Consider the following 25,550-nt stretch of genomic DNA (forward strand, 5'->3'; position numbering starts at 1 on the left):
GATCAGGGCCACTCTGGGAGACCTTATGCGGATAGAGCCGCCTAACGCGGCTCATTCTAACGTCCTCTACCGCACCAGCAGGCGTTGCATTAGGGGCACGTTATGCGACCATAACGTCCCCTAAAATGCAACGTCTTAGTGTGTAAGTAGCCTTATGCACTGCCTAGTGTGTTGGAGATCTTACCTACACATTGGCCTCCATTCACAATGAGTTACCACATTACGTAAACAAATTTTGGAAAATTACAGACTGAAATATGACCATGTTCACGTTAACAATGTTTACACTCTCCTCCCACTCAGTGTCACCTTTCACACTCAGTGTCACCCACCTCCCTCCAGTGTCATCCTTCCCACCCAGTGTTACCCTCCTCCCACTCAGTGTCACTCACCTGCCACCCAGTGTCACCCTCCTCCCATCCAGTGTCACCCTCCCATCAGCACCCAGTGCCCCCCTCCCACCCCACTCAGCAGCTCCATCCTACCCCACCAGCACCCAGTGGGGGGAACATTTGATTGATTTTTTTTTGTCCGAGATAAAATTTGCTGCATTTCATATAGGTGGGGTAAAGTATGTGCATTTCACATGTGCTGTTTGCCATATTTCACATGTTTGCTGCATGTCATGTGTAGGAGGTAATGTTTACTGCATTTTAACATGTGTGTGAGGTAATGTTTGCTGCATTTACTGTTTGCTGCATTTCATGTGTCGGAGGTAACGTTTTCCACAATCCATGTGTCAGAGGTATATTTTGCTGAATTTCACGTGTCAGGGGTAATGGGGGGGGGGTTGTCTGTAAATGACCCGCATCGGGTGTCAAATACCCTAGCTACGCCACTGCCTCCATCAACAGCTTTATTAGTGGTTTGTTGGTGCTAAGCTGGTAATTATCACCTCTATATGTGCTTTGATTAGTTGTAACTATTAAAAGACTGTTCTGTTCCCTATTGTACACCTCTGGAACACTGCAGCTGTCTTTTGCAGGATTTGGTGCTCACTGCTCTATATTAATTGTTATGCATAGAGCAATTGAGGGGGCCCAATGTAAAACTTCTGGGGCCCAGAGCTCCTAAGCTATGCTGCTGTCTGCAAGATTACTCATTTGTTCAGAAATGTATTCTTGCCCACAGCAACCAGTTTCCATCTTTCCTGCTGGAAAATGATCAAAGTATCAAACTTGCTGCACTGTTAACACGCCACCCAGAATATATTGCTAATTAATTTTCTTTGTGCTGAGAAAATTAATTAACGCCTAAAATGGAGAGGGAGGCTCTACAACTTTTCAGCATGATTGCACATTGTTTTCACAGTGTTTGCTTTATTCTCAGCAGTTTCCATAAAGTTATTTTGGTATTTTTTTTCCTCCTAGTAGATGATGCTATGTGATAAAATGCAGGCATTCTATAGAATCATATTGTGAAAAAAAAAATCAAAGAGGAATTCCTACAATAGCGGCTTGTTCTTTCAGCAGCAGAAGCATGAAAGCGTTTGAATAGAGGAATGCCTATGCTATTGCTGCTTTCTCCATCCAGCCTGTAGGTGGGTGTGTTTCACAGGGAGAAAGCACTGGGAATGAATCTGTCAGCCAGTCATACAGCTAATTAGCTCAGCCTACAACAAAGATAAGCAAGTCGGGGAGGAGGACCCCCGAGGTCTTTACATTCTGGCCTATGTCTGATTGGCAGATGTTAAAAGAAAATTTCTCCCTAATCCACAGCATCAATGAGCAGCACACATTCAGCGGAGGAGGGATGGAATAAGGCAGGCATGAGGACAGTGTGTGCAGGCAGCAGCATCCAGGCTACACATTCACTATGGACAGAAGTCTGGACTCTCTGCAACTTCTGATCACTCAGGTGCTGCCACAGAGTGACCCCAGCATGGTCTTCAGAGACTGTAAGTATGCTGATAATGTCCAGCTCTCCCCATAGACTGGCATTGCTTGCTGCTACTGTCTGTGCTACTGGAGATGCTGGAAAGTTATCATTGACTTTACAAACCTGTGCTTAGGACCCAAACACTATTATAATGTAATGCATTTCTGAGGATATATAAGCAGCTGCTATTGTGGTTTATAGTGAATTATGGTGCTTGTTTTGCATTTTATTCCCTTCCCTTAAATGTACTGTGAAGGCTTTTTGGTACCCTATGGCTTTTTGTACAGCCTGATTGTGATCCCCAAGCTGAGCAGCACTTGCAACAGTTGGGCCATGCAGAGTGGCAATGATGAGCCTTTTATGATGATTATGGTGCAGCTGGAGAGTGTCATGATTAAGGGCTCTGCCTCTGACACAGGCAAACTGGTTTCAAATCTCAGCTCTGCCTGTTCAGTAACGCCAGCACCTATTCAGTGGGAGACCTTGAGCAAAACTCCCTAATGCTGCTACTGCCCTAGAGGCTGCAGCTCTGGCGCTTTGAGTCCACCAGGAGAAAAGTGCAATATAAATGTTCTGTGTCTTGATGAAATGCCAGGATTGTGGAAAGGAACTTTCTAACGTTTCTCTGCTGTCATCAATAGACAATTCTGTATTCTGCGTAGAGAAAGGACATGGGCTATATACCTCTGTCATCCATAATGTTTGAGGCAGGAGTCACACTTGTTGCAGGCGTTTTGCCGTAATGCACAATCACATGCGAAAACACAAGTAATGCTTTCCTATGAGACAGCTGCATTTTTAGGAGCCATCTATGATTCTGTATAACGTTAAAAAAAAAAAAAAAAAAAAAAAAAAACCTGCACAACGCATGTGATTCACCGGCTATAATTCACCGGCTACTGTAAAAAAACAAAACCAAACCTCCATTCAATCAAAAAATTTCAGACAAACACATACATTGGGTGGAGATGCCCTTGCGTGGACTCGTCTGCGGGTCCTGCGCAGTGCAGGTGTGATCCCTCCCTCAGGGCGACCTCCTGTTGTAGAGGCTGTTGCTGAGCCAGATGTCTTTTCTGCATCTAAGCAGCTATCGTTACTGTCACCTGTGCCTTGTCACCTGTTACAGAACTATTAGTACCAGCATGCCCTGACTGGCAGAGCATTCAGGAGTATTGTGGAAATCCAAAGGATGATAACCTGTATAAGTAAAGAGCTGTATGCATGATTGTATTCATACACAGACCCAGCTTTTATGTCTGCAGCCTCTTTTGTTCATGAAAGGTATTGTGTATACATCTCACACATACTGGCACATGGCTTGGCGCTAGTCTAAGGGGACCCAGCTGAAAACCTCATAGGGAAATTCCGCTAATGTGATTGGGTGGACAGCACCCTCTGGAACTGTGAGGTTTCCAATAAGTTGTAGTACCCTATGCCCACACTATTCAGCCAATCACACCACCTGCTGTAGAGGCTGCTGGGACTGGAGAACTGTTCTCTATTATTATTATTATTTAGTATTTATATGTGGGTCTCATGTAATGTCATGCTCAGGCTTATATTTCACCAGCATTAGTGAAAGTGTTTATGAAGTCATAAAAACCCAAACGTGGATTCCCAGACTTTCAGATCTGCAGTGCACTGGCAATGGCTTCTATTTCTTTCCCACAAGACATGTTACAGGTGAAGGGTTGTGTCAGTGACACCCCCACAGACTTGGCCAGGGAAGTACACAGTGTTACTGATGTATTGGATGCAGTAACTCTTTGCCCTCAGAATGCAGTTCAGTACTTGGTGAAGTGCTTACGGAATAGTGTCTGATAAGCTGGTAGCATTTATAGCACAGTGAATATCCCTACTATTTGTCTTAGTTATTAGCTAATCCCTTAGGCCCCATTCACACGCGTTTTGCCAGCGATTTCGGCAAAATGCTCAAACGCTAGCGCTTTTGAAAGCGCTAGTGTAATAAAACCCTACAGGCCCATTCTTACTTGGGTCGATTTGCGCTAATCGCCGCAAATCTCCCAAAATCGTGAAAGGCAAACGCGTAGCCTGCACCATTTTCAGGCGATTTCCCGGCAATCGCGTTTCAGTGCTATAGAAGCACTAAACACGATCGCGGAGAAATCGCTGCACTGTCCAGTGATCTTTCCATGTGAAATCGCGGAAAAATCAGCGCCGCAAAAATCACCGGCATTTTGCGCTTCTAAGCGTGAACGGGGCTTTAGCAGGCGCTTTCCATAGGGGCCCCCAGGCACTGCCAGCCCCCCCAGGTCTCCCCCCTCCCCTTTATTTTGGTCCCCAGGGCCTCTGCAGTGTTTCTGGCAGTGTAGTGACTCACCTGTCCCAGGCAGCACTCTCCTCCATTATTCCATGTGTTCCCATCCTCATACCCACTGGCCGCATCTTCTTAGTGACCAAGCGGAATGTTATTAAGTAATAACATGCGCCAGGTCATGAAGGAGTAGCGGCCCTGTGAGGATGAAGATGGAAACGCATGGACTAATGGAGGAATGCGCAGCCGGGATAGTTGAGTCACTACACTGCCAGAAACTCTGCAGGGACCAAAATAAGGTTAGGGGGAGCAACTGGTTAAGGTACTTTGAGGGTGAAATTTGTCAGCAATAAAGGGTCTCTAATACCACTTATATATATGTGTGTGTGTGTGTGGGGGGGGGGGGGGGGAGTCCGATGACTGTAACAAATATTAGAAAAGTCAGAAGATTGTGCTGGGAGATTACCACTGGACAGATCTGTCTGTCTTTCCACAGCATGTATCTAGTTTTGTCATGACTTCACTGATACCATGTTTGTTTTAGGAAGTTAGGACCCTTTTCAAAATATATTTGTCTAGGGAAAACAGGATAGCTTAGACCTTCATTACACCATGTTTAGAAAGCAAACATTATCTTATTGTACCTATTAAATAGTAATATCCTATTGCCCCTGGGCTGAGCGTGGGAGATGTTTCTCTCGTTCAGGCAATGTGTGTTGGTGGTAATGTAACTAATCTATTCCTCATGAGCTTCTTTCATGCTGTGCATCACTGCGTCACATGCAACTGAACTCATCCATTTAAAGCAATTGACTTCCCCTTGTTCTGAATTTTATGTGCATCATGCTGCTGAGATCAGAATTAACTAAACTCATCGGTGTGAACAAGCCCATAGAGGCTTGTGTTATGAAATCCTGGAAGATTATTTTATGATATACTGTAGCATGATAAATAGGGATGGTCAATAAGATGCAGATGAGTGGTAGTGGCGGCACTGGTCTGAGTTAAGCCCAGTACACACATCCAATCTTGATTGGCCAGTTGTAACTCTTACATGTAGTATCAGGTTTTAAATACTTTGAACAGATTATGCAGGTAAGCTTTCTTACTACTTGGAAGTGTAGTGGTTAATTGGCCAACTATTAGCCAGTCAAGACTGGATATGTGTACCTGGCTTGCAATATAAGCCTGTGGTATGCATTCACGTTTGACTGGCCAATTTGACTGGGTGCCAGAGATGGCCACCAGTAGAATATCGGTAAAATTACCGATATTCTACGATTAGGTTCTACGTAATTACAATAGTATAATATCGATCAATTTTACCAATATTTTACTATCGCCTAAGCTAACTTCATTCTCACTTCCTCCCTTTTTATCACACTTCCTCCCTTTATCAATACCTAACCCTAACCTACCTCCCCCAACCACAGTGCCTAATTCTAACCGCCTACCCAACCGATGCCTAACCCAAACCAATCCCTGCTGATCTCCACACCTCGATCTATGCCTAACCCTAACCAAACTGCTGCTACAAATAGTGTGGGCCGGAGGCATCAGGGAAGTTTGGGTGCCGCCATAGGTGCCCAGGTTAATGGCCGCGATTAGCAGTTATAACTGAAAATTTGGGTGTCGGAGGTGGGTGATAACATAACATAGCTAAACAAATTGCAGGCACTTGCCTCCAGCACCCAAATCACAGCTATTATCCTGGGTGCTTATGGCAGTGCCCAACCTTCTCTGGCGCCCAAAATACCTGCTTCAAAGTACTGTACCTACAGATTCAATGGTGCCTATTTTCCTGCTGGTAATGTAATGGTTTCTTGGTGGGATAACTATTGGGGAAATGGCCACTCAAGTATCCATGTCAAAGAAGCCTAAGCAGGACAGGTTAAAGAGGAACTCCAGTGAAAATAATGTAATAAAAAAGTGCTTCATTTTTTATAATAATTATGCATAAATGATTTAGTCAGTGTTTGCCCATTGTAAAATCTTTCCTCTCCCTGATTTACATTCTGAGAAAAGGTAAAGATTTCTCATGGGAAAGGGGGTATCTGCTACTGGTTGGGATGAGGTTCAATTCTTGGTCTTGGTTTCTCTTTAAGGACCAGCAAACTCTCAAACAGACATTACTGGCAGCTTCCCTCCTTCTAACACCACATATTGGTTGCTGTGGGCAACCGCTCATGTTGTCTTTTTTTGTTTTCCCGTGCTCCAGGGAGTTTGCCATATGATGTAAAACACCTGACGTTTTGCTGTAAAGCCATAGCTGTATTTCTACATTTCTCTGGTGTTTAGTAAATCACCTGCACTGCATGCTCTGCCTGCAGCAGGTCTTATATCAGGAATGAGCTGTGAGCCACTTATGATAGAACACTACAGCAATAATTAGGATCACATGGACATATATCTTTGCAATGGGGTATTTATTGCATCTAGCAAGCTTGAGTTTTGCCAGCAAGCACATTTATTGCTTGTTAAATGATTTCAGAATTATGTGTGATATAGCTGTGCTTGATTTAACGTTGCAGAACATTGGTTCCCTGGGGTACTAGCCAAGTCTGCGAGTCAGTGTGTGGTCCGGGCTCTGGCCTGTGCCATAATGTAGCTTGTGTTGGCACCGGATATCTCACATCTTTAAGCCCATCTGTGCACACAGACACTAGAATGCAGTAACACTTTCATCTCTTGAGATTTCTTGTTTAGAATCATTTTATCCTAAAGCGTTGGGCAGTCCTGGGCAGAGATTAGAGGCACCTGTTATTAGGCTTTCAGAAACGAACACAAGTATTGGATTGCAGCTTAATTCAACTGAATTCATAACTCGCTAGCGCATAAAAGTTCTTAAGTGAGTTCATATTTATATTGGGGCTCATTCATACAGACAGTATAGTCGGGATGGCCACAGAGCCTGTATAACTTGTTAATGGTGCACTGGTTATGTTTTTCTGTGCAGCTGGATACAGTGCTCATGTAGTGTAGAAAATTGAACTACAGTCAAAATTATCTCTACTCCTGTAGAGTACATCATTGTGGGAACACACTTTTTTTTTTTTTTTTTTTTTTTTTTAATGAGGAACTGTAACCAAGGATCTTCATACCAATTAGTAGCTGATACCCCCTTTCTCATGAGAAATCTTTACCTTTTCTTGAAAAAAGCATCAGGAGGGTCTGTATGGCTGATATTGTAGTGAAACCCCTCCCACAGTGTGATGTCAGGACCTAGGTCCTAATAGTTTCCTGTCTGTGAACCTTGTTGCACTGTGGGAAATAACATCTGTTTCCAACTGCCAAGCAACCAGTATCTCCTTCGGTGCTTATGCATTTCTATTAAAAAAAAAAAAACCAAAAAAACCTCAACCTTTTAGCCTATCGTGGTGTTAGTGGGTGTGGTTAAAGATATATATATATATATATATATATATATATATATATATATATATATATATATATATATATATATATATATATATATATATATATATATATATATATATATTGTTATTACATTTTTCTTTATTTTTTTTCCCCTGACTGTAGGGGATAAAAGGCACACATATGGGCCTCAATTCACTAAGCAGTTTAGACTAGTCTACAGATGGTTTTTAGTCTACTGATGGTTTGGTGTAATGTTTTAGACCTGTTTATAGACCTGGTCTAACATTCAGTAATTACACAATTCACAAAGGCGAACAAGGAGTAACCACGCCCACTTTTTCTCACAGAGCTTAGACCAGCTGATTTCTTGTTGGTAATGTAATTCTGTGAGGTATTTTAGATGTGAATGAATTTTGCAGGAGTTTAATTGTATGCAGAGGAGAGCTCATCAAAGGAGAAGGATGTCAATCCTACTCATATGTGAATTGCATCTTTTGATAATTTGCCCTGCTTTACCCACCTAATTACCAAATGGTTTAGACCAGGTCTAAAAACATTTGGTAATGGTGGATTCGCCTTTGATTCAACTGACCAAACCATCAGTAGACTAAAAACCATCAGTAGACTAAAAACCATCAGTAGACTAGTCTAAACTGTGTGAATTGAGGCCATAGTAGAAATGTTCTTGATTGTAATTGTATTTTCCTCCTACTTTTATGATATTACTATGCCCCTTAGCTCTGTCATGACCATAACCTACCGTTCAATTTACTGAGAGGGAGGTCTGTAGGTATAATGGTTACATCTCTATTCCATTTGGCAGTGAAGGGAGGGGTTGGGTGATGAGTGCCACACCCCTTAAGTAGTGACTGCAGGGGGTTCAGCTTGCTGCAATTATAGGGGGCTGTTTTCAGACCCCAATGGAGACCTGGATGAAAGCCCAGCAAAACAATTGTACATAAGCTTTGAAACCCAGAACAAAACCAAAACCGTAATATTAATGAAAAACACAACTCGTGCCTCCTTCAGTACCTGCATAACCCTTATGTTTTCTTTTACATAACAATATAACCTATAGCTCTTCTCTTCTGTAGTTCTCCTTACTGTAGTGCTTCCTTGTAAAGTGCTGCAGTTATAATCCCATCCATCATATTGCCCCCAGTTTGAATGCCCATTTATTATAGAGGGTTTTCCTTTATTTTGTCGAGTTATAGTGTCCTCCAATTATATTGCAACCCATTAACACATCCCTCCAATATAGTTCCCCCTGTTATAGTGCCCTTCTTTATATTGCCTCCTATTACAGTGTTCTCCATTATACTGCTATGTTATGCGCTCCCTTTTATATATCCTGCCTTCTCTCATAGCATTCTTTGTTATAGTACCCTCATTATAGCACTCCCTATTATAGTGGTCCCAGCTCTAGTGTCCTCACTTACAGTGCCCCTCAATTATAACTCCCCTTTTATCACCCCTTTTTATAATGCCTTTTCTTTCATTGTGCAAATAGCATTGCTTGTAGGGCCCCCAGTTAAAGAGGGTCCCAAGTACAGTACCTTCCTTATAGTGTACTCAGTTGCAGTGCACCTCTTTATCGGGCCTTCCTTTTCCTGTCGAATGAATAAATGTAGGATAGGGAAGAGAGGGGAGTAGAGCCAACTGCTAGACCAATTTTGTATAAAAATATCAAATATCCTTTTCCTGTCCCCAGTTGCAGTGCTCCTCTTTATCGGGCCTTCCTTTTCCTGTCCCCAGTTGCAGTGCTCCTCATCATACGCTACTTTTTTGCCCCCAGGTGCAGTGCTCCTCCTTATTATGCCTTACTTTTTGTGATTTCCCCCCCCCCCCCCCCCCCCCCGTTTTAGTTCTTTTCCATTAGCCTGCTTTCCTTTCCTTACCCCCAGTTCCAGTGTTCCTCCTTATCATGGCCTGCTCCTCCTGTCCCCAGTATCAGTGCTTCTCTATAGTACGCCTTCCTTTTTTGCCCCCTCCCCCGGTTGTAGTGCTCCTCCATTATCATGCTTTTCTGTACCCCCCCCCCCCCCCCCTCAAGTGCAGTGCTCCTATATAGTGGAAACACTATGGGCCTGAAGCACACAATTGCGATAATTCTGCCATGCACAGGCATCACGGGTCGCATTGATAGTGTAAAGCAGCCCATACACTCAGCCGATTTTCTGGCCGACCGATCGATCCCGATCGATCGATCAATCGATTGCAAATCGGTTGGCCAATCGACCGATCGACGGCCGATTTCGATCGATTTCGATGGATTTCCATCGAACTTGCAGGGTGGAAAATTTAGGTCGATCTGATGAGATTGCTTATCAGTTTGCATTGGCCTTAATGGAAATCTGATGGCAAAAAAATGCCATCAGATCGAATTTCAATAGATTTCAAACTGAAATCTATTGGAATTCTATCCTGGTAAAAAATGTTCTAAAAACGCATCAGATCATCAGATGCATTTCTTATCTATCTGCTGCCAATCTGACGAGTGTATGGGCACCTTTACTCACGGTACTGTTGGCGGAATTAAGGGTAATAATGCCGTGTACAGCAGTATTCCCACAATTTTGTGCATCAGGCCTGTTTACCAGTTTGTTATCATTCGCAACTTTTTTTTTTTAATATGCAAAATAAGCCAACAGGCATAAAATTTCTGTGTTTGTTTGTTTTTAAACTTGAACCAGCTATTCAGCAATCCAAAATTCAATGTAAGTGAGCTGGGTGTTGGCAACCCTTTAAGATAATTACAGTAGTCATTCAAAACCTTAATCGTAACTGCAAAAATCCGGTTGTCCTTTAAAACAAAAAAATGGTGATTTAAAAGGGGTGATAAGATTTTATAAACTGAGCGGTTGCAATCTGTCGCATATGGTCACCTCTTTATAAATGTGATCCTACATTTAATGCTGTATCTGTGGTGTCTACAAGAAATCCTGCATGCATAAAGGGAGCCTTTGCATTGCTCCAAAGTATTTTAGTAGATGCTATCTTTTTTTATTTAGCTTAACATTGCCCTGATTCATTAAGCTACAGTAAAATTTCTGGGCGCAGACATTGCGCAGAAATTTTACTAATGTTAAACTGATATAAATAACATAACTTTTTATACCATAGTTTACTGAATCGAGTCCCATAACAATAATGGCTGCTGCAGTAATGGTATGTCAGAACAGCAAGTTGCTAAGGTGTTTTCAGCCACTAGGGGGTGTCCAAGGTTAGAAAAAAAGATCTGCTAACTTGGCACATGACTCTACCAAAATGAAGTGTTAATGTCATTGTTGTCCTCTTAATTATCTAAAGGGACCAATAAAGGATAATGCTGTAACAGATTAGGTTATATGTGCAACAGTACTTTGTTTTTCTTTCAAGAACCCTAAAGATCATGTAACATATACGGTACATTTTTTGTGTGATCAAATAAGTGTCATCTAATAGAAGATATGTATTTGGACATCTTGTTGGTGATTTTACCTAATGTTACAAAGGCTGCCTAAATATGCACATTGGAGACACCACAGGCCACTATACTGTATATTTTATTAGGGAGATTTTTACAAGTGGAGCAGTTTGAAGTATAACCCTGGACAAAACTGGCAATTTGCAATTTTAAAAGGTTATTTTCACTATCTCCCTAGCAGGGCTACTAAATACAGATCATAGATGTCTGTGGGTATGTATGTATAGTATAGTTTGGGACATCTACTACCTAGCTGATAAAACATTTCTATCTCCCATCATTTATATAATTAATACTGAATTATATGCACTGCTGTAAACACCAATGCATTAAATTAAGTCTGCTGTGCAGAGATCTTGTCAATGGCCAAAATCATATAATCTGTCCTAATCAATCGCCTAACAAGTGTCCACATCTACCCTTCTACACAAGCTTTCAAAGGACCTATTACAACCCTTCAACCCCAATCTCCTCTATAACTGCAATGTGCACAGCTTTGCCCCTAATGTTTCTTACATTATGTAGTTATACTGTTGGTTGCAGTGGCGTAGCTAAGGAGCTGTGGGCCCCGATGCAAGTTTTACAATGGGGCCTCCCATGCACTCTATACATAGCAATTGAAACGGCACACTAAAAGCTGCCAATGGCAACTACAGTGTCAGAGGTGCAAGAAGGGGATGGGGAATAGTTTGTTAATGATTACCACTATTCAAAGTATATATATAAATGATTATTATGAGCACAGGACCAATAGAGAGCTAATACTGTAGTTGAGGGAGGGCCATTCGGGGCCCCTCTGGCCCAAGGGCCCCGATGCGGTCGCTACCGCTGCACCCCCTATTTCTACGCCCCTGGTTGGTTGCTTCTGCTTTGCTAATACTGCAGTTACTGCTCATTAGTGGGCAACTTTCTAGTTATAGGGGGACTTGCTTGCATCTCAACATGGATAAAGTTACATTTTGAGCTGATCTGCTCTGGTTTCATCTATGAAATCCACACATACTTGGAATTCTTGGATTCCTTTTTATTTTTTTAGTTGTCTCTTGCCTGAGTGCTGTAAAAATTGGTTCTAATTATCAATGTGCATACACAAACAGCCTGACTACACCACAGCTTAGTGAGGGTTAAGTTATGTGATGCTACTATAAGGATCAATAAAACCCCTATATGAACCTCATATTTTAGTTATAAAATATTTATTTGAGGTTGCAGTAATCTTTTATTAAAAAAAAAATAATCTGGAAAAGTCGACCCCCAAAAAGCAGCATCACGAGCTGTTATCTGTGGCATTAAAGCCCATAGCTATAGCCAGGGATCAGTTCATACTCCCCAATCTCACAGTGAGAGTCTTGTGCACACCTGGCTGGGAGAACATCTGTAGCTCTTTTATTTGCCATGTACTCTACAGTGCTGGGACTTTAGTGCAATGTTTCCAAGAAGGCAAAGTGCTGTTTTGTATATAGAGTTCGCAATCTGCACTTTTGTGTCCAGGATGTGTATATATACGGTAGTAGAGTCCTGGTCCGGACCGGAACTTAACTAACCAGAAGTCTCAACAAACCAGCACAAACCACTGGCAGTACTCACAGCGATGAAGGCCAATCTTAGGTGGTTTGTGTGCTCTTCTGTGCTTAAAAAGAAACCAGGGTGTGAGATGTATGGAAGCTTTAATATCATTTCATATTCCTGTTTTAAAAGGAAATAAACATGTCAGCCTCCATATCCCTCTCACCTCGGTTCTCTTTAACCTCCTCGCCGGTTATCCCGAGCTCAGCTCGGGGTAACCTGCGCAGGAGGATTTCTCAGGCCCCGCTGGGCCGATTTGCATAATTTTTTTTCCCTACACGCAGCTAGCACTTTGCTTTGCTTTAGTACGCGATCGCTGCCGATTCGCCGCTACCCGCCGAACCGCCCTGCCCCAGACCCCTGCGCAGCCTGGCCAATCAGTGCCAGGCAGCGCTGAGGGGTGGATCGGGATTCCATATGACGTCCCGACGTCCATGACGTCGGTGACGTCATCCCGCCCCGTCGCCATGGCGACCGGGGAAGTCCTGCAGGAAATCCCGTTCTGAACGGGATTTCCTGCTTACTCTGATCGCCGGAGGCGATCGGAGTGGGTTGGGGGATGCCGCCGCTCAGCGGCTATCATGTAGCGAGCCCTGGGCTCACTACATGATTTGAAAAAAATAAAATTAAATAACAAGTGCTGCGCTGCCTCCTTGCCGGTGGGAATTAGACCGACAAGGAGGTTAAAGACTGGGTTCCACAGCTCTCCCAAGGTTTAATATACTTTCAGTTTCTGTATTTTAACATTGAACACAAGTGTTCAATGTATATTTATGTATTGATCGTAAATGGAGTGTATATGGTATGTACTGTGTGTGTGTGTGTATATATGTATATGTGTATATGTATGTATATATATATGTATATGTATGTTTACTGTATTAGCTAGGCCTATTTTCTCTTTTCGTCCTCCAGTACGGCCCCCACATTGAGAGTACACAGGCTCCCCTCTTCAGGAAACACAGACTGAATAAACATTCTTAATTAGAACCACCCCACCCTCCATAAATAGGTGCACCACCCATCATGCCTCACTTTTCACTGTGCTTCCTGTTCTCAGGTACACAGGCTGATACAGGGAAGTAGGTGATCCTGTGCTGCAGTCGTTAGGATACCTAAGTCTTCCAGGCTATTTCACTGGGCATGAGAAGCGTCAGTGTGCTGGCCAGCATGGTGTTGCGGCTGGCAAACACACTGGGGAAGAAAGCGGCTCACCTTTCCGGTGGTTTTGAGGTTTGAGTGGGGCAGTGGCTCTGCTGGAATCTCCACTGGCAGGCATTCTCATGCGCGCGGCGATGGAGGGTGTCCGGTAGTTGGAAGGTACGGGCAAAGTATTTAACATTGAATCTCAAGCAACCAGAAAGCACACTTATCCGGCATCAGCCAATCCCTGTCGGTGCCGGATAACCGAGACTCTACGGTAGTAAGCTCTATTTTCCACTCAGAACTCCTGCCTCATCTGCTCTTTTCTTGCACTTCTTAGGAGAAGTAGACAAGTCATATGCAGCCAAAGTATGAAGTATCAATAGATAGAGTTTTTTTCAAAATGTATATTTTAGAGAAAAAGATGCAATACTTATAAATCGCTAAGAAGCTATGTAGCTTTAAGTTTTACATTGAGGCCCCCCCAAGCACTGTACATAACAATTGATACGACGCACCAAAACCTACCAAAGACAACCACAGTGTCAGAGGTGCAAGAAGGGGATGGAGAACAGTTTAATGATCTGTACTATTCAAAACATTGGTATAAGTGATTATTACCAGCACAGGACCAATAAAGAGCTAATACTAATGTTGAGAGAGGGCCCTATGGTGGGGGGGTCTTTCTAGCCCAAGGGCCCTGGTGCAGTCGCAACCTCTGCAACCCCTAGTGCTACACCACTGCTTACAAAGTATATACAAATGCTCTGTATGGAATGATGAATCAGCGGTATGTGCTGTTATCTTTGCTACTCAGAAGCAGATAATTAGTCTGAGCTCTGCCTGTGGTGCTGATACACCCATGTGTTGTCTAGACAGAAGGGTTACAAGCAACAAGTACATATTATGCATACTGGGGCTCCTCTAGTGGTTACATTTATACCATCCAGTGCATTCTTAAAGAGAACCCGAGGTGGGTTTGAAGAATTTTATCTGCATACAGAGGCTGGATCTGCCTATACAGCCCAGCCTCTGTTGCTATCCCAAACCCCCCTAAGGTCCCCCTGCACTCTGCAATCCCTCATAAATCACAGCCACGCTGCTGACAAACAGCTTGTCAGAGCTAGCTGTGTTTATCTCTATAGTGTCAGTCTGCTGCTCTCCCCGCCTCCTGCAGAACTCCAGTCCCCGCCTGCATCCCTTCCCTCCCTGCTGATTGGAGGGAAGGGACGGGGGCAGGGACCGGAGCTATGCAGGAGGCGGGGGAGCAGCTGAGACTGACACTACAGATGTAAACACAGCCTCACAGCACGGCTGTGATTTATGAGGGATTGCAGAGTGCAGGGGGACCTTAGTGGGGTTTGGGATAGCAACAGAGGCTGGGCTGTATAGGCAGATCCAGCCTCTGTATGCAGATAACATTCTTTAAACACACCTCGGGTTCTCTTTAAAAGTATTTATGTGGGAAATTGCAGGAGAGGGGCTGTTTAGTAAACAGTTACATAATATAAATAGCTTAAATAGACTATAAAGTGTAATGCAGACATGGTATGCATAGCATTATTCTAAACAAAGTTATGACTTCAGTGCTTTCAGCCTAACTCATCCTCAGAGTTCCTCTGTGCGGCGACTTCCAGCATTTAGCAGTCCTTGCAATGGACTGCCATGGCTAAACATCATCGGGATGTTAAGAATCCCTGGGGGGGGGGGGTTGGAGAAAGGGCTACATTCAATATACAGCAATGTATAGCTATAAGAAGTGTTTCTGATGCTGAAACCAGGATATTTAATGCAAAATTTGGGATCCTGAATCATTTATTGCATTCTACTATATGTCATTAGAGTTCCTCTTTAACTTTACATGTGTATAAATGTACTTTTTTTCAGTTCCACTTTAATGTTATGATGTTCCTGAACATCTGTTATGTCAGCTGTAGGGGGAGGACCATTGCTTAGCAAATGTATCGTTTCAGCACCGCTCCAGTTCTGAGGGCTTCTGAGTAGGGTCATCCTTGAGGCTGTGGAAAAAAAAAGGCAGCGTTTTCCCGCGACCATTCTTGGCTGGCAGCCAGCTGACAAAGGGTAATCGTATGTGTTGTGCATTTAAAAAGTTGCGGAATACCGCACATTGCTCCCAGTGCACTGTGATTGGGCATTGAGAAGCATTATGTGTTTTTTTTTTTTTTTCTTTTCTTTTTTTTTGTTGTTGTGGGCATTTGTGGTAATATCTAAAACTAGCCAGACAAAACAGCATTGTAGTAACATCTTTTTGGACCCAGCACCGAAGGCAAACCTGAAGTGAAAAAATTATATAAGGGATTGTATGTGTAGTACGGATAATGAATAGAACATTCGTAGCAAAGAAAAGTCTCATTTTTATTTTCAGTCAGGCTGGGTTCACAATAGCGTTAAACAGCGGACCGGAAGTGGAACTGATACTGTACAAACTGAACGGATCCAACGTTAACCAATGGAACCGTTTACATCCGTCCACTCGAACAGATCCGTTCCGTACGGTCCGCTGGACGGACGCAACTTTGCTGCAGTACCAAATTTTGCGGAGCAGAAGCACATATTTGAAAATGTTTGATGCGCGGAAGCATATTTTCTCTAGTACGCTTCCATGCAATTCATATTTCAGCCATAGGAAGTAAGTGCTAGAGAGCCCCACTTATAGTTTGGCTTGCTGCCATAAGCTAAATTACTGCGCATTGCTGCGGGTATCTCAGAAGCCTATGCCGTGTGATGCGATCATCTGATCGCACTACAACCAAAATGCAGGTTGCTCTAGTGTGAAACCTGCCTGATGGACTGCCATGCTCCGGCTAGTGAGGATTGTGTTGGTGCTCTTTGGCAGAATGGCAATCCGCTTATTTAAAAAGAAAAAAATAAATGTTTCTAGCGTGTAGTAAAAGCCATTTTTGCCTGTAAACTCAGGTCACATCTGACTGGCATTCTTTATACGCAAACATGTGACTTAATGTTATATGGGGGGGGGGGGGCGCTATCCCAATGTAAAGTTTACACACTTAACTCCGATTGTGTCCTCCCATAACAAAACAATGTATAAAAGCATAAAAATGCTGAAAGTGCATACTTTATACACTCTGTAAACCAGCTCCATATGTTTTTGCTGCCCATTAAAGACAAAATAAACCCTACTTATAAACGGATTATTATATTTTCCCTTTAATGAACCACAGTCCGATTAGCACTAATGGAACATCTGTCAAGCTGTACCTCAAGCATTTTTATGTTGACTCTGACCCAGGAAATATCCCAGTTGTGGTCTGCACAATGCTCCTTCCAAGTATCGTGCTCTTAGGGAATGTGACATATAATTATTACTGGTTGATCAGTATGAGCACCAGCAATGATCAGGCACAGTAATTGCTCTTTTCAATAGTAGGGCAGAGGCCAGAACATCATCATTATGTACAATAAATTCACTGGATACATCCAAAGTCTCAGCAACAAGGAACACTGGTACCGTAAATTAAATTGAAAGCACCTTCTGCTTAAAGCAGAAACAGAGTCTTCAAAAGGTTTGTTTTCCATTGTGTTTTTATAAAGCTTGATATGAGTGGCCCATCTGCTATTCATTTACGGTAGAAGGCTGTGAAAATATGGAACAGGCTTTGCAGAGGAGTGGAGTAGAGCTGCATTCAGCTATGCACTGCCTGGATTAAACAACCTGTTCAGCTGCAATAGCTTGTTGGGATTCTTGAATTATGCCATGATTATATTTGATGTATATTTGTTATATAAAGTTATTGTATACAGTTGGCTCGGGATGTATGGAGTGCAGATGGAGGTGAAGGTTTGCTCCTCTTGTAGAGCACAGGACAGGACTTTCAGTGGTAGTAACATTACTTGTAACAGCCTAGAAGAGTTCATCTGTTTACTGCACTAAATGCACATTACTGTAATGCACATTACTGTAACTTCTGCTGGCATGCAAAGCAGGTCACAATGTTTTTGTTCCTCTAGGGCAGCTGTTTTGTTTTACCAACTCCTCTCGATTTACCTTTAAAGTGGTATCGTCACCATAAAAATCAAATTTCAACAGCAACTGGTTTGAGTGTATTAAGTGATAAAGATGCTAAACCTGCATTCAAAACTTTCAAAACGTTTTCTGCTGTTATGATTTGGAGTTATCATATACCGTAGGAGCACTGGCTCTTTAGTAGTCGTTGCCGGAGAATTGCATGCTGGGGGTTCTTTTTATCTATAATATATTCCTCGTCTACCCTTTATTTCCCTGTCTGCTGCTTATCTGAAACCTGATCCCCTACTCACTTGTGTTTTACAAGCAAGGCTAAGGTGACTCAGTGATTGGAGGAGACAAGAAAAAAAGTAAAGGGCAGAAATGACATCACGAGTCAGCATTTACTGTGGGCAAAAGACATGGCCCCCACCAGGAACAGAATTCTCGTCATTTACTATATAACATTCACTGAAATCAAAACGTGGACAGTACAATACATGTTATGTAAGTAGATCAAGTATTTATCTACTTATATATGTGTTTTTTCCCTGGAATAGTATGGCTGATCCTACTGCTTTAACAAAAAAAAACTGCAGCTTCCATCTCCTGTAAGCAGCAGCCACCTCTTAAATGCATAACAACCTTACTCTGTGTAAAGCACATCTGAAGCGAGAGGGATATGGGGCCACAATAGCCCCTGTGACCCCTGTGATTGTAGGGGCGGTTTGGGGGGCCCCTCTCCTCCCATCAGCATACAAAGTAGCGCAGTGAGCATTATATTTACCTGCTTCCAGCGCCGTGGATCTCTGTTCATCACATGTAGCACTCTCTGCTGCCCCTTGCCGAGCTCCAGATCACATGACTTGCATCGGTCACATGATAGGGAGTCGGCCATGTAATAGGGAGCTGGCAAATGGCAGCAAAAAGGGTGTACTGTGATGCACAGAGGAGAGCCGCAGCACTGGATGCAGGTAATATTACACTCGCTACCTTTTCCAGTGGTACGGGTCTCCTTTGTGCACTAGAATACACTCTCTGCTGACATTCACCAGCTCCTTATCACATGACCAATGCCAGTCATGTGATCGGGAGCTTAGTGAATGGCAGTTGAGAGTTCTGCTGCTGTGATGCACAGAGCTCTGCGGTGCTGGATGGTCCAGGGGCCCTGGAGCAGTTACAACCTCTGCATCCACTATTGCTGCACCTACCATACTATATGCTTGCAGTCACATGATCTGTGCTGCATGGCAGGACTGCTGTAATAGTCTTCTACAGGGTCAATAACACCAGGTGCCATTTTCCCACCTAGTCACAAAATATATGACAGAAGTTTCACTATATGCTTCAGCCTCTGCCTGATATGTGACTTGGGGTCCTTTTCCACAAGCTTGTTTCTTTGTCATTTCCACTACCATAATCCTTTGGGTGTTTGGTGTAATTGCAGTGCATTTTTGGATTTGCTGGGGAGAAAAAAAGTGGAAAAATACTTTTTGAACTAGCTGAAGACCCGGCATTGCCTGGGCATCAATAATGTGAGAATAGAAGCAGTTAAAATGTCCCCATTAAAATCAATCAAGCAGATTGGCTGTTTGTGGCTCCGCCCCCTTTTCAGAATTTGAACCCCAGTCACCCAATGACCGACTGTATCAGGTTTGAGGCCTCTGCCATTAGCAGTGTAAGAATGGCATCAATTTAAATGTCCCCATGTAAAAATATGAATGCTTTTGGCTCCACTTACTTTTTTATTACCTTGACACAGTCACTCAATGATGAAGCTTGTGAGCTTTGGGGTCCTTGGCATCGATAATGTGAGAATGGGAGCAGTTTGTCAATCAAACTAATGTGACTGTCTGCTCGAGGCTGCACCCCTTTTCTGAAAATTGCATTGTAAACATATCTCCCTAATCTAAATGTTAACTGTGGTTACCATTAGTTTGACTGTACCTAGCACAGATAGTGGGAAAGAGCCCTTAGCCGCTGGAAGAGTGAGGCCAAGCCCACCATTACAGAAGAGGTGTACATGGCTGCAGTTTTTCTGAAGAAGGAACTCTTGCTCTACTCTCCAGCATACGCACTTGCCAGGCCCTCCTCAAATACTGGGGGTCAGTCACAACGGTTACTCCTGCCTCTTCAAGTCCTATAACACTTGGAATTGATATAGTAAAATATTACATTTTTTATTATGCACTTAATCACAAATATTCTACAATCCATAGCCTAACATTCAGAAATCCATATCCAGAGAAATAAAATACCATTCTTACATGCTACAAATCACTTTCTGCCATAAAACGCTAATGCCCAATATCTTCTTGTTTACTTTACAGCCTACTGAAATGGAATCTAGTTTAGCAAAGTGCTCATACATTCCGGAGAATAAAGCCTGCATTATTTTTGTAAAATTGTTAACTGTAAAAGTACATCTGTTAAAATATTTCATTTTCAAATCCTAATAAGATGGCATCAAGCCCTATTAGCCTTATCTAAACAAATGGGTATTTACGATCAAACTCGCTGGCAAAGCGGCTCTCATGTACTTATATGGTGGCACTGCACCAAGATTAAGCCATTTTAGGATTGTGTTTTTCCTGCTATTATCAGCATGTAAATGATGACATAATCCTAAATGCCCTCAAGGCTTTATTTGGCTTCAGTAATACCAAACTGGAGAGTATACATAATTTACTTACAACGTTTCTTATGACCGCAAGATTTTAGTAAATTCTGCAATATTTGTAACAGAAATGATTTTAAGTTCTGTTGCAGTGAATGGTTGTCTGGGAGACTGGATGTGTTAATCTGATTCAAGAGTCCTGATTTACTTTTACGTCTCTATAGCACGAGTCAGAGGGCTAGACTTTTTTTGTAGTTGGAGACAGAAGCAGGATGGGACAGGGCTATTTGGAGTAGCTGTAAGGTTAAGGAAAGTTATGGTCCCAAATTTAATTTAACAGTTGCTCTTCGGATGTGTGTTTTGCAGGGGCCGTAGCTAAGTGTAACATCTGCAACTATGGCGGCTGCGGACACGCAGGGTATACCCGCAGCTGCCTTCGTTCCCTGCTCTCAGGCCTCATCCATTCCGCCGGCGTCTAGTACGCCAGGAATGGCACTGTCTCTAGCTCATAGGGTCACTGTATCGCGCGGGCGCGCGCGGAGACAGGACCTTTATGCTGGAAGAAGGTGCGTCAGCTGACCTGCCCGTCGGCTGACGTCAGAGGTGACTGTGAGCTCTCCTCGACTGTGAGCGGCTGTGAGCTCTCCTCGGCTTCTTAAGCCTTCACTGGTCATTCGCAACTCGTCTGCTGTTGCGAATACACTCGTGTTAGCGCTCAGACCTTAGACTAGTATCCGGTGTGCTTTGATCTGGGAGGAAACCAGGGATTTCACACAAGACTAGGACTATTGTTATATTGTACTACTGATAACCTGTGTATAATTCTGGCTATACTCTGACCTTGCTATTGCTTATCGATTCTGTACTTCTGCCTATCTGACATAAGTTGCTGAACCTCTGCCTGATAACTCACCAGTTCCAATGGTAAGGTTTAGCCAAACTTGTTGACACTCTTGCTGTTAGTACTTTACCAGCTCCTCTGGTAAAGCCTATTATTTATACTACTGTTGTTGCAGCTAGTACCCACCAGTTCCCCTGGTGAGGGCTAGCACTGTTGTTGCAACTAGTACCCACCAGCTCCCCTAGTGAGGGCTAGCACTATTGTTACAGATAGTACTCACCAGCTTCTCTGGTGAGATCTATCCATTTATTCTACTGTTGCACCAAACCCTATACACCTATGTTTCTCAGCCTTCTATTACTTGCATTATTGGTGATACTGCAGATCACACAATAATCAGACGTCTGGGTTGCTACACCAATCGTTACACTAAGGAAATTTTGGCCACAGTGCAAGTTTTACATTGGGCCCCCCAAGCATTCGAAGTAACAATTCATATGGTGCCCATAAAACCTACCAAAGATATCCACAGTATGAGAGGGATAAGCAGAGGAGTGGAACAGTTTAAGGATTACCACTATACTACAAAGCATGTATAGAAGTGATCATTACCAACATAGCACCACTGAAAAGGGGGAAAAAATGTACTTGCGTATTAGCCCATTGACCTTACAGCTGAGCCTCCATCAAAAGCCCTGACCTCTCCTCTGCCTAACAGTAACATTTACTCTCCCTTGCCTGACACTAACCTCCCCACTCCTCTGCCTGACACTAACCTCCCCACTCCTCTGCCTGACACTAACCTCCCCACTCCTCTGCCTGACACTAACCTCCCCACTCCTCTGCCTGACACTAACCTCCCCACTCCTCTGCCTGACACTAACCTCCCCACTCCTCTGCCTGACACTAACCTCACCTCCCCACTCCTCTGCCTGACACTAACCTCACCTCCCCACTCCTCTGCCTGACACTAACCTCACCTCCCCACTCCTCTGCCTGACACTAACCTCTCCCCCCCCCCCCCCCTCTCCTCTGCCTGACACTAACCTCCATTCTCCTCTGCCTGACACTAACCTCCATTCTCCTCTGCCTGACACTAACCTCTACTATAGAATTGTTACTATAGGACAGCCACATATTTTGGGCATATACCTAACTTTTTTCTTTTTTGGACCATCCCGGGCGCAACCTATCCTACCCTATTGTCTTACTTTCATCCTAAGCTTGGGTGTTCCCACCCACGTGGGCTTTTTTTTTTTTTTTTTGTCCTAAGGAGCAGCGACCTTCTCCATACCTCCACAAGGCCGTGTGGGGACGGTACTTCCCCACATGCTGATCTGAGTGGTTGCCTCTGACACAACCCAGCCTTGTGAGTACATTGATCTTCTTTACTGTACACCATATTGGAAACCATCGATAATTCACCAGATTGGGCTACCTGTGTCCCTTTATCTTTTATCTCCCCTAAAAGTCTGGAGAGTGAAGAGATTAGTTGGTGTCAGACAGGGGACTATCAAGCTAGATGCTATGTGATACAATATACAATGGATGAGACAGACTTAGTCGGTAACAGGCTAGGGTCATACACGATAAATCAGATGGCTGCGGTACAATGGACTAGGCAGAATCAGAGTCAGTAACAGGCTAAGGTCATACACGTTAGATCAGATGGCTGCGGTACAATAGACTAGGCAGAATCAGAGTCGGTAACAGGCTAAGGTCATACACGTAAGATCAGATGGCTGCGGTACAATGGATTAGGCGAGAGAGTGGTCAGTAAGCTAAGGTCATATCTAAATCAGTCTAGCCGTCGCATTGAAATACAATAATTGAGTAATGAAAGTCGCATTGAAATACAATGGGCTTGATTCACAAAGCGGTGCTAACTGTTAGCACGCCTCGAAAACCCCCTTAGCACGTCTAAACGAGCTTTTCGCGCGCAAAACTTTATGCGCGTAAAACTTTACGCGTGCACTGCACAGAGCGCTCCGCGCGAAGTGCCCATTAAAGCCTATGGGATTTAGCGTGTGCATAGTACTTTGCGCACGTAAAATTTTGCGTACAAAACTTTGTGCGCGATCTGATTGAGAAATCCGGTGCTAACCTGCTTAGCACCCTGGTTAGCACGTCTAAAGACTTTAGACGTGCTAAGTAGGTTAGCACTACTTTGTGAATCAAGCCCAATAAGTTTATCTTTGAGTGATAAAGTGCCCAGCAAAACCAGCGTACTGATTGCTATCACGGGCAACAAGAGACTGCAGCAAGGAGTGTAAGTACAGACAGAAAGGAACATAGACCAACCAATCAGAGCAGCATAACAGAAACCAGCTGACCATAGGCAATTTCCAAGCAAGGTGTCAGCTGAAAAGCATGTCAGCTGACTCTAATTACACTCTCCAACCCCCCCCCCCTCCCCCCATTAATGTTGCAATGCTCTGATGACAAAACTCCATGGAATTATTTAATGGTACCTTGGTGATAGCAGGACCGCAATGAGGAAAAATGTATATTGGATATAGATATAACATAGCCATGTGTCCCAGCATAAAATGCCCTGCAAATTACTTTTGTCTTATGTAGCTGTCACTTACAGTAGTAACTAAGCTCCTAAAGGCATTTATTGGAACACAGGGAAGGCTGTATTAGAGACATGTTATATGGCCACTATGGCTGGTATACTGCAGAGTGAACATGGCCTATATCAGGGGTACCCATTAGGTAGATCGCGATCTACCGGTAGATCGCGAAGGCCTTCATGGTAGATCCCGACCCCACTACATTTTCCATTCTGTATATGGAAGGGTGCTTCTAAAATTGTACATAGGTAGATCACTTTGACTTGCTAATTTTTAAAAGTAGCTCACAAGCCGAAAAAGTGTGAGCACCTCTGGCCTATATAATCTCACTGTAAACAAGGTGACTGAAACCATGACAGCTTATTGAGAATCCAAATCCTGAATGACATTGTAAGTGAGGCAAGGCGCATGCGGTTCATGAGCTTACCCTTCTGAGTAGCCAAGAAGAGGAACTTAATTCAAATGCAAACTGGATTCCAGCTGGGTATTAAAACAAGTAAGAATGATGCTAGATTATTTGTTGTGGCCTGCTCACCTCTCACTGCAGTCCCCCAAAAAGCAATAGCTTAGGAGTTACTTCTTCTATGCCTTCCATTGTTGATACATTCTACCAATGTTATACTGAAGTGTATACCTCCAAGTCCATTCATATAAAGGCTATGCTTGAGAGGTTATTAGTCATTTGGAACTTCCCATCTAGCATTTGGCAGCCCAGCAGGAACTTGCCGCTCCTATAATTGAAGAGGAAATTGAAATCGTGTTGACATCACTTAATAATTCCAGGTCCTGATGGCATACTCATCAAGTGGTACCATAGAGGTAAACTCCTCATAATACATCCTAATGACTAGCCTACTGGAAGTGTTGACAGATGGGCACTTCCTGACTCAGTGTATGAGGCCCTCATAGTACTTGTTACCAAGCCTAATATAAGTTAGATAACTATGGCTCATATTGACCAATTTACCTGATAAATAACTATAGCAATACTAAATCACATCAAATAGGCTTCTTAACCACTTCAGGACAAGAGCAATTTTCACATATCAGCACTGCTCCCATTCATTCGCCAATAACTTTATTACTGGTTTTTTTCAGGACAAATTAGGCTTTTTATGGCCCGTTCACACTAGGGGCGTTTTTCCGCCTTTTTTCAAGCGCAGGTGATTTTTAAAATCGCCCACAAAACGCTTGTGCAATGAATCTCTAGGAGAAGGTTCATATCGGCGCGTTTCGTCAGCTGTGTGTTCAGCAAAATTGTGCCTGTACCATTTTTAGGGCGTTTTTTCGTATAATGAAAGGTATAGGAAGAGCGCTAAACACTAAAAAAATCGTTTTGTGCAGCGATTGCATTCGTGTTTTTTTTAAGAAAAAATATATTGTATGTATTTTCCGGATCAAAGAGTTCACTTCCTGACTTATGTCAGGAAGTGAATTACAAAACCGCTCTGAAAAAGAGTTCAGAAAAGCACTTTTTACAAAAACGCAGCGTGCAGTGGAGCGCCAAGAGGGGGGAAAAAGCACACAAAAACGCAATTTCATTTTTAGGTGTGAATGGGGCCTCAGTGTGTGAAATGTGTTTAGCAATTACCCTATTTTCTATGCATTTTAAAGGGAAAATAAGGGAGAAAATAGGAAAAAAAAAAAAACACCATTTCTGCAGTTACATCCATTATAGCTTTACAATAACTAAATTGACTGTTCTCCATTTTTCTAATGTAAACTCAGGCATTTGAATGTGTAGCGTACTTGATGGCCTCAAAAGGTTTGCTTTATGAAATGTTTTTGATAAGTCAAAGCAAAACCTTGGGTTTATAAATCATAT

General features: G+C 43.1%; 1 protein-coding gene across 1 annotated transcript in view; it reads left to right on the forward strand.

The window, feature by feature from the left end:
- Nucleotides 1–1,608: 1,608 nt before the first annotated feature.
- LIX1 (limb and CNS expressed 1) overlaps nucleotides 1,609–25,550 on the forward strand; it is a 195,453-nt gene continuing 171,511 nt past the window's right edge. Inside the window, exon 1 of the mRNA XM_068247490.1 lies at nucleotides 1,609–1,897. Within this exon, the coding sequence (XP_068103591.1) occupies nucleotides 1,816–1,897 (82 nt within the window). The 5' untranslated portion in view covers nucleotides 1,609–1,815. The remainder of the gene's footprint in view (nucleotides 1,898–25,550) is intronic.

Source organism: Hyperolius riggenbachi, chromosome 1 (genome assembly GCF_040937935.1).
Source record: "Hyperolius riggenbachi isolate aHypRig1 chromosome 1, aHypRig1.pri, whole genome shotgun sequence".
In the NCBI taxonomy this organism is placed as follows: domain Eukaryota; kingdom Metazoa; phylum Chordata; class Amphibia; order Anura; family Hyperoliidae; genus Hyperolius; species Hyperolius riggenbachi.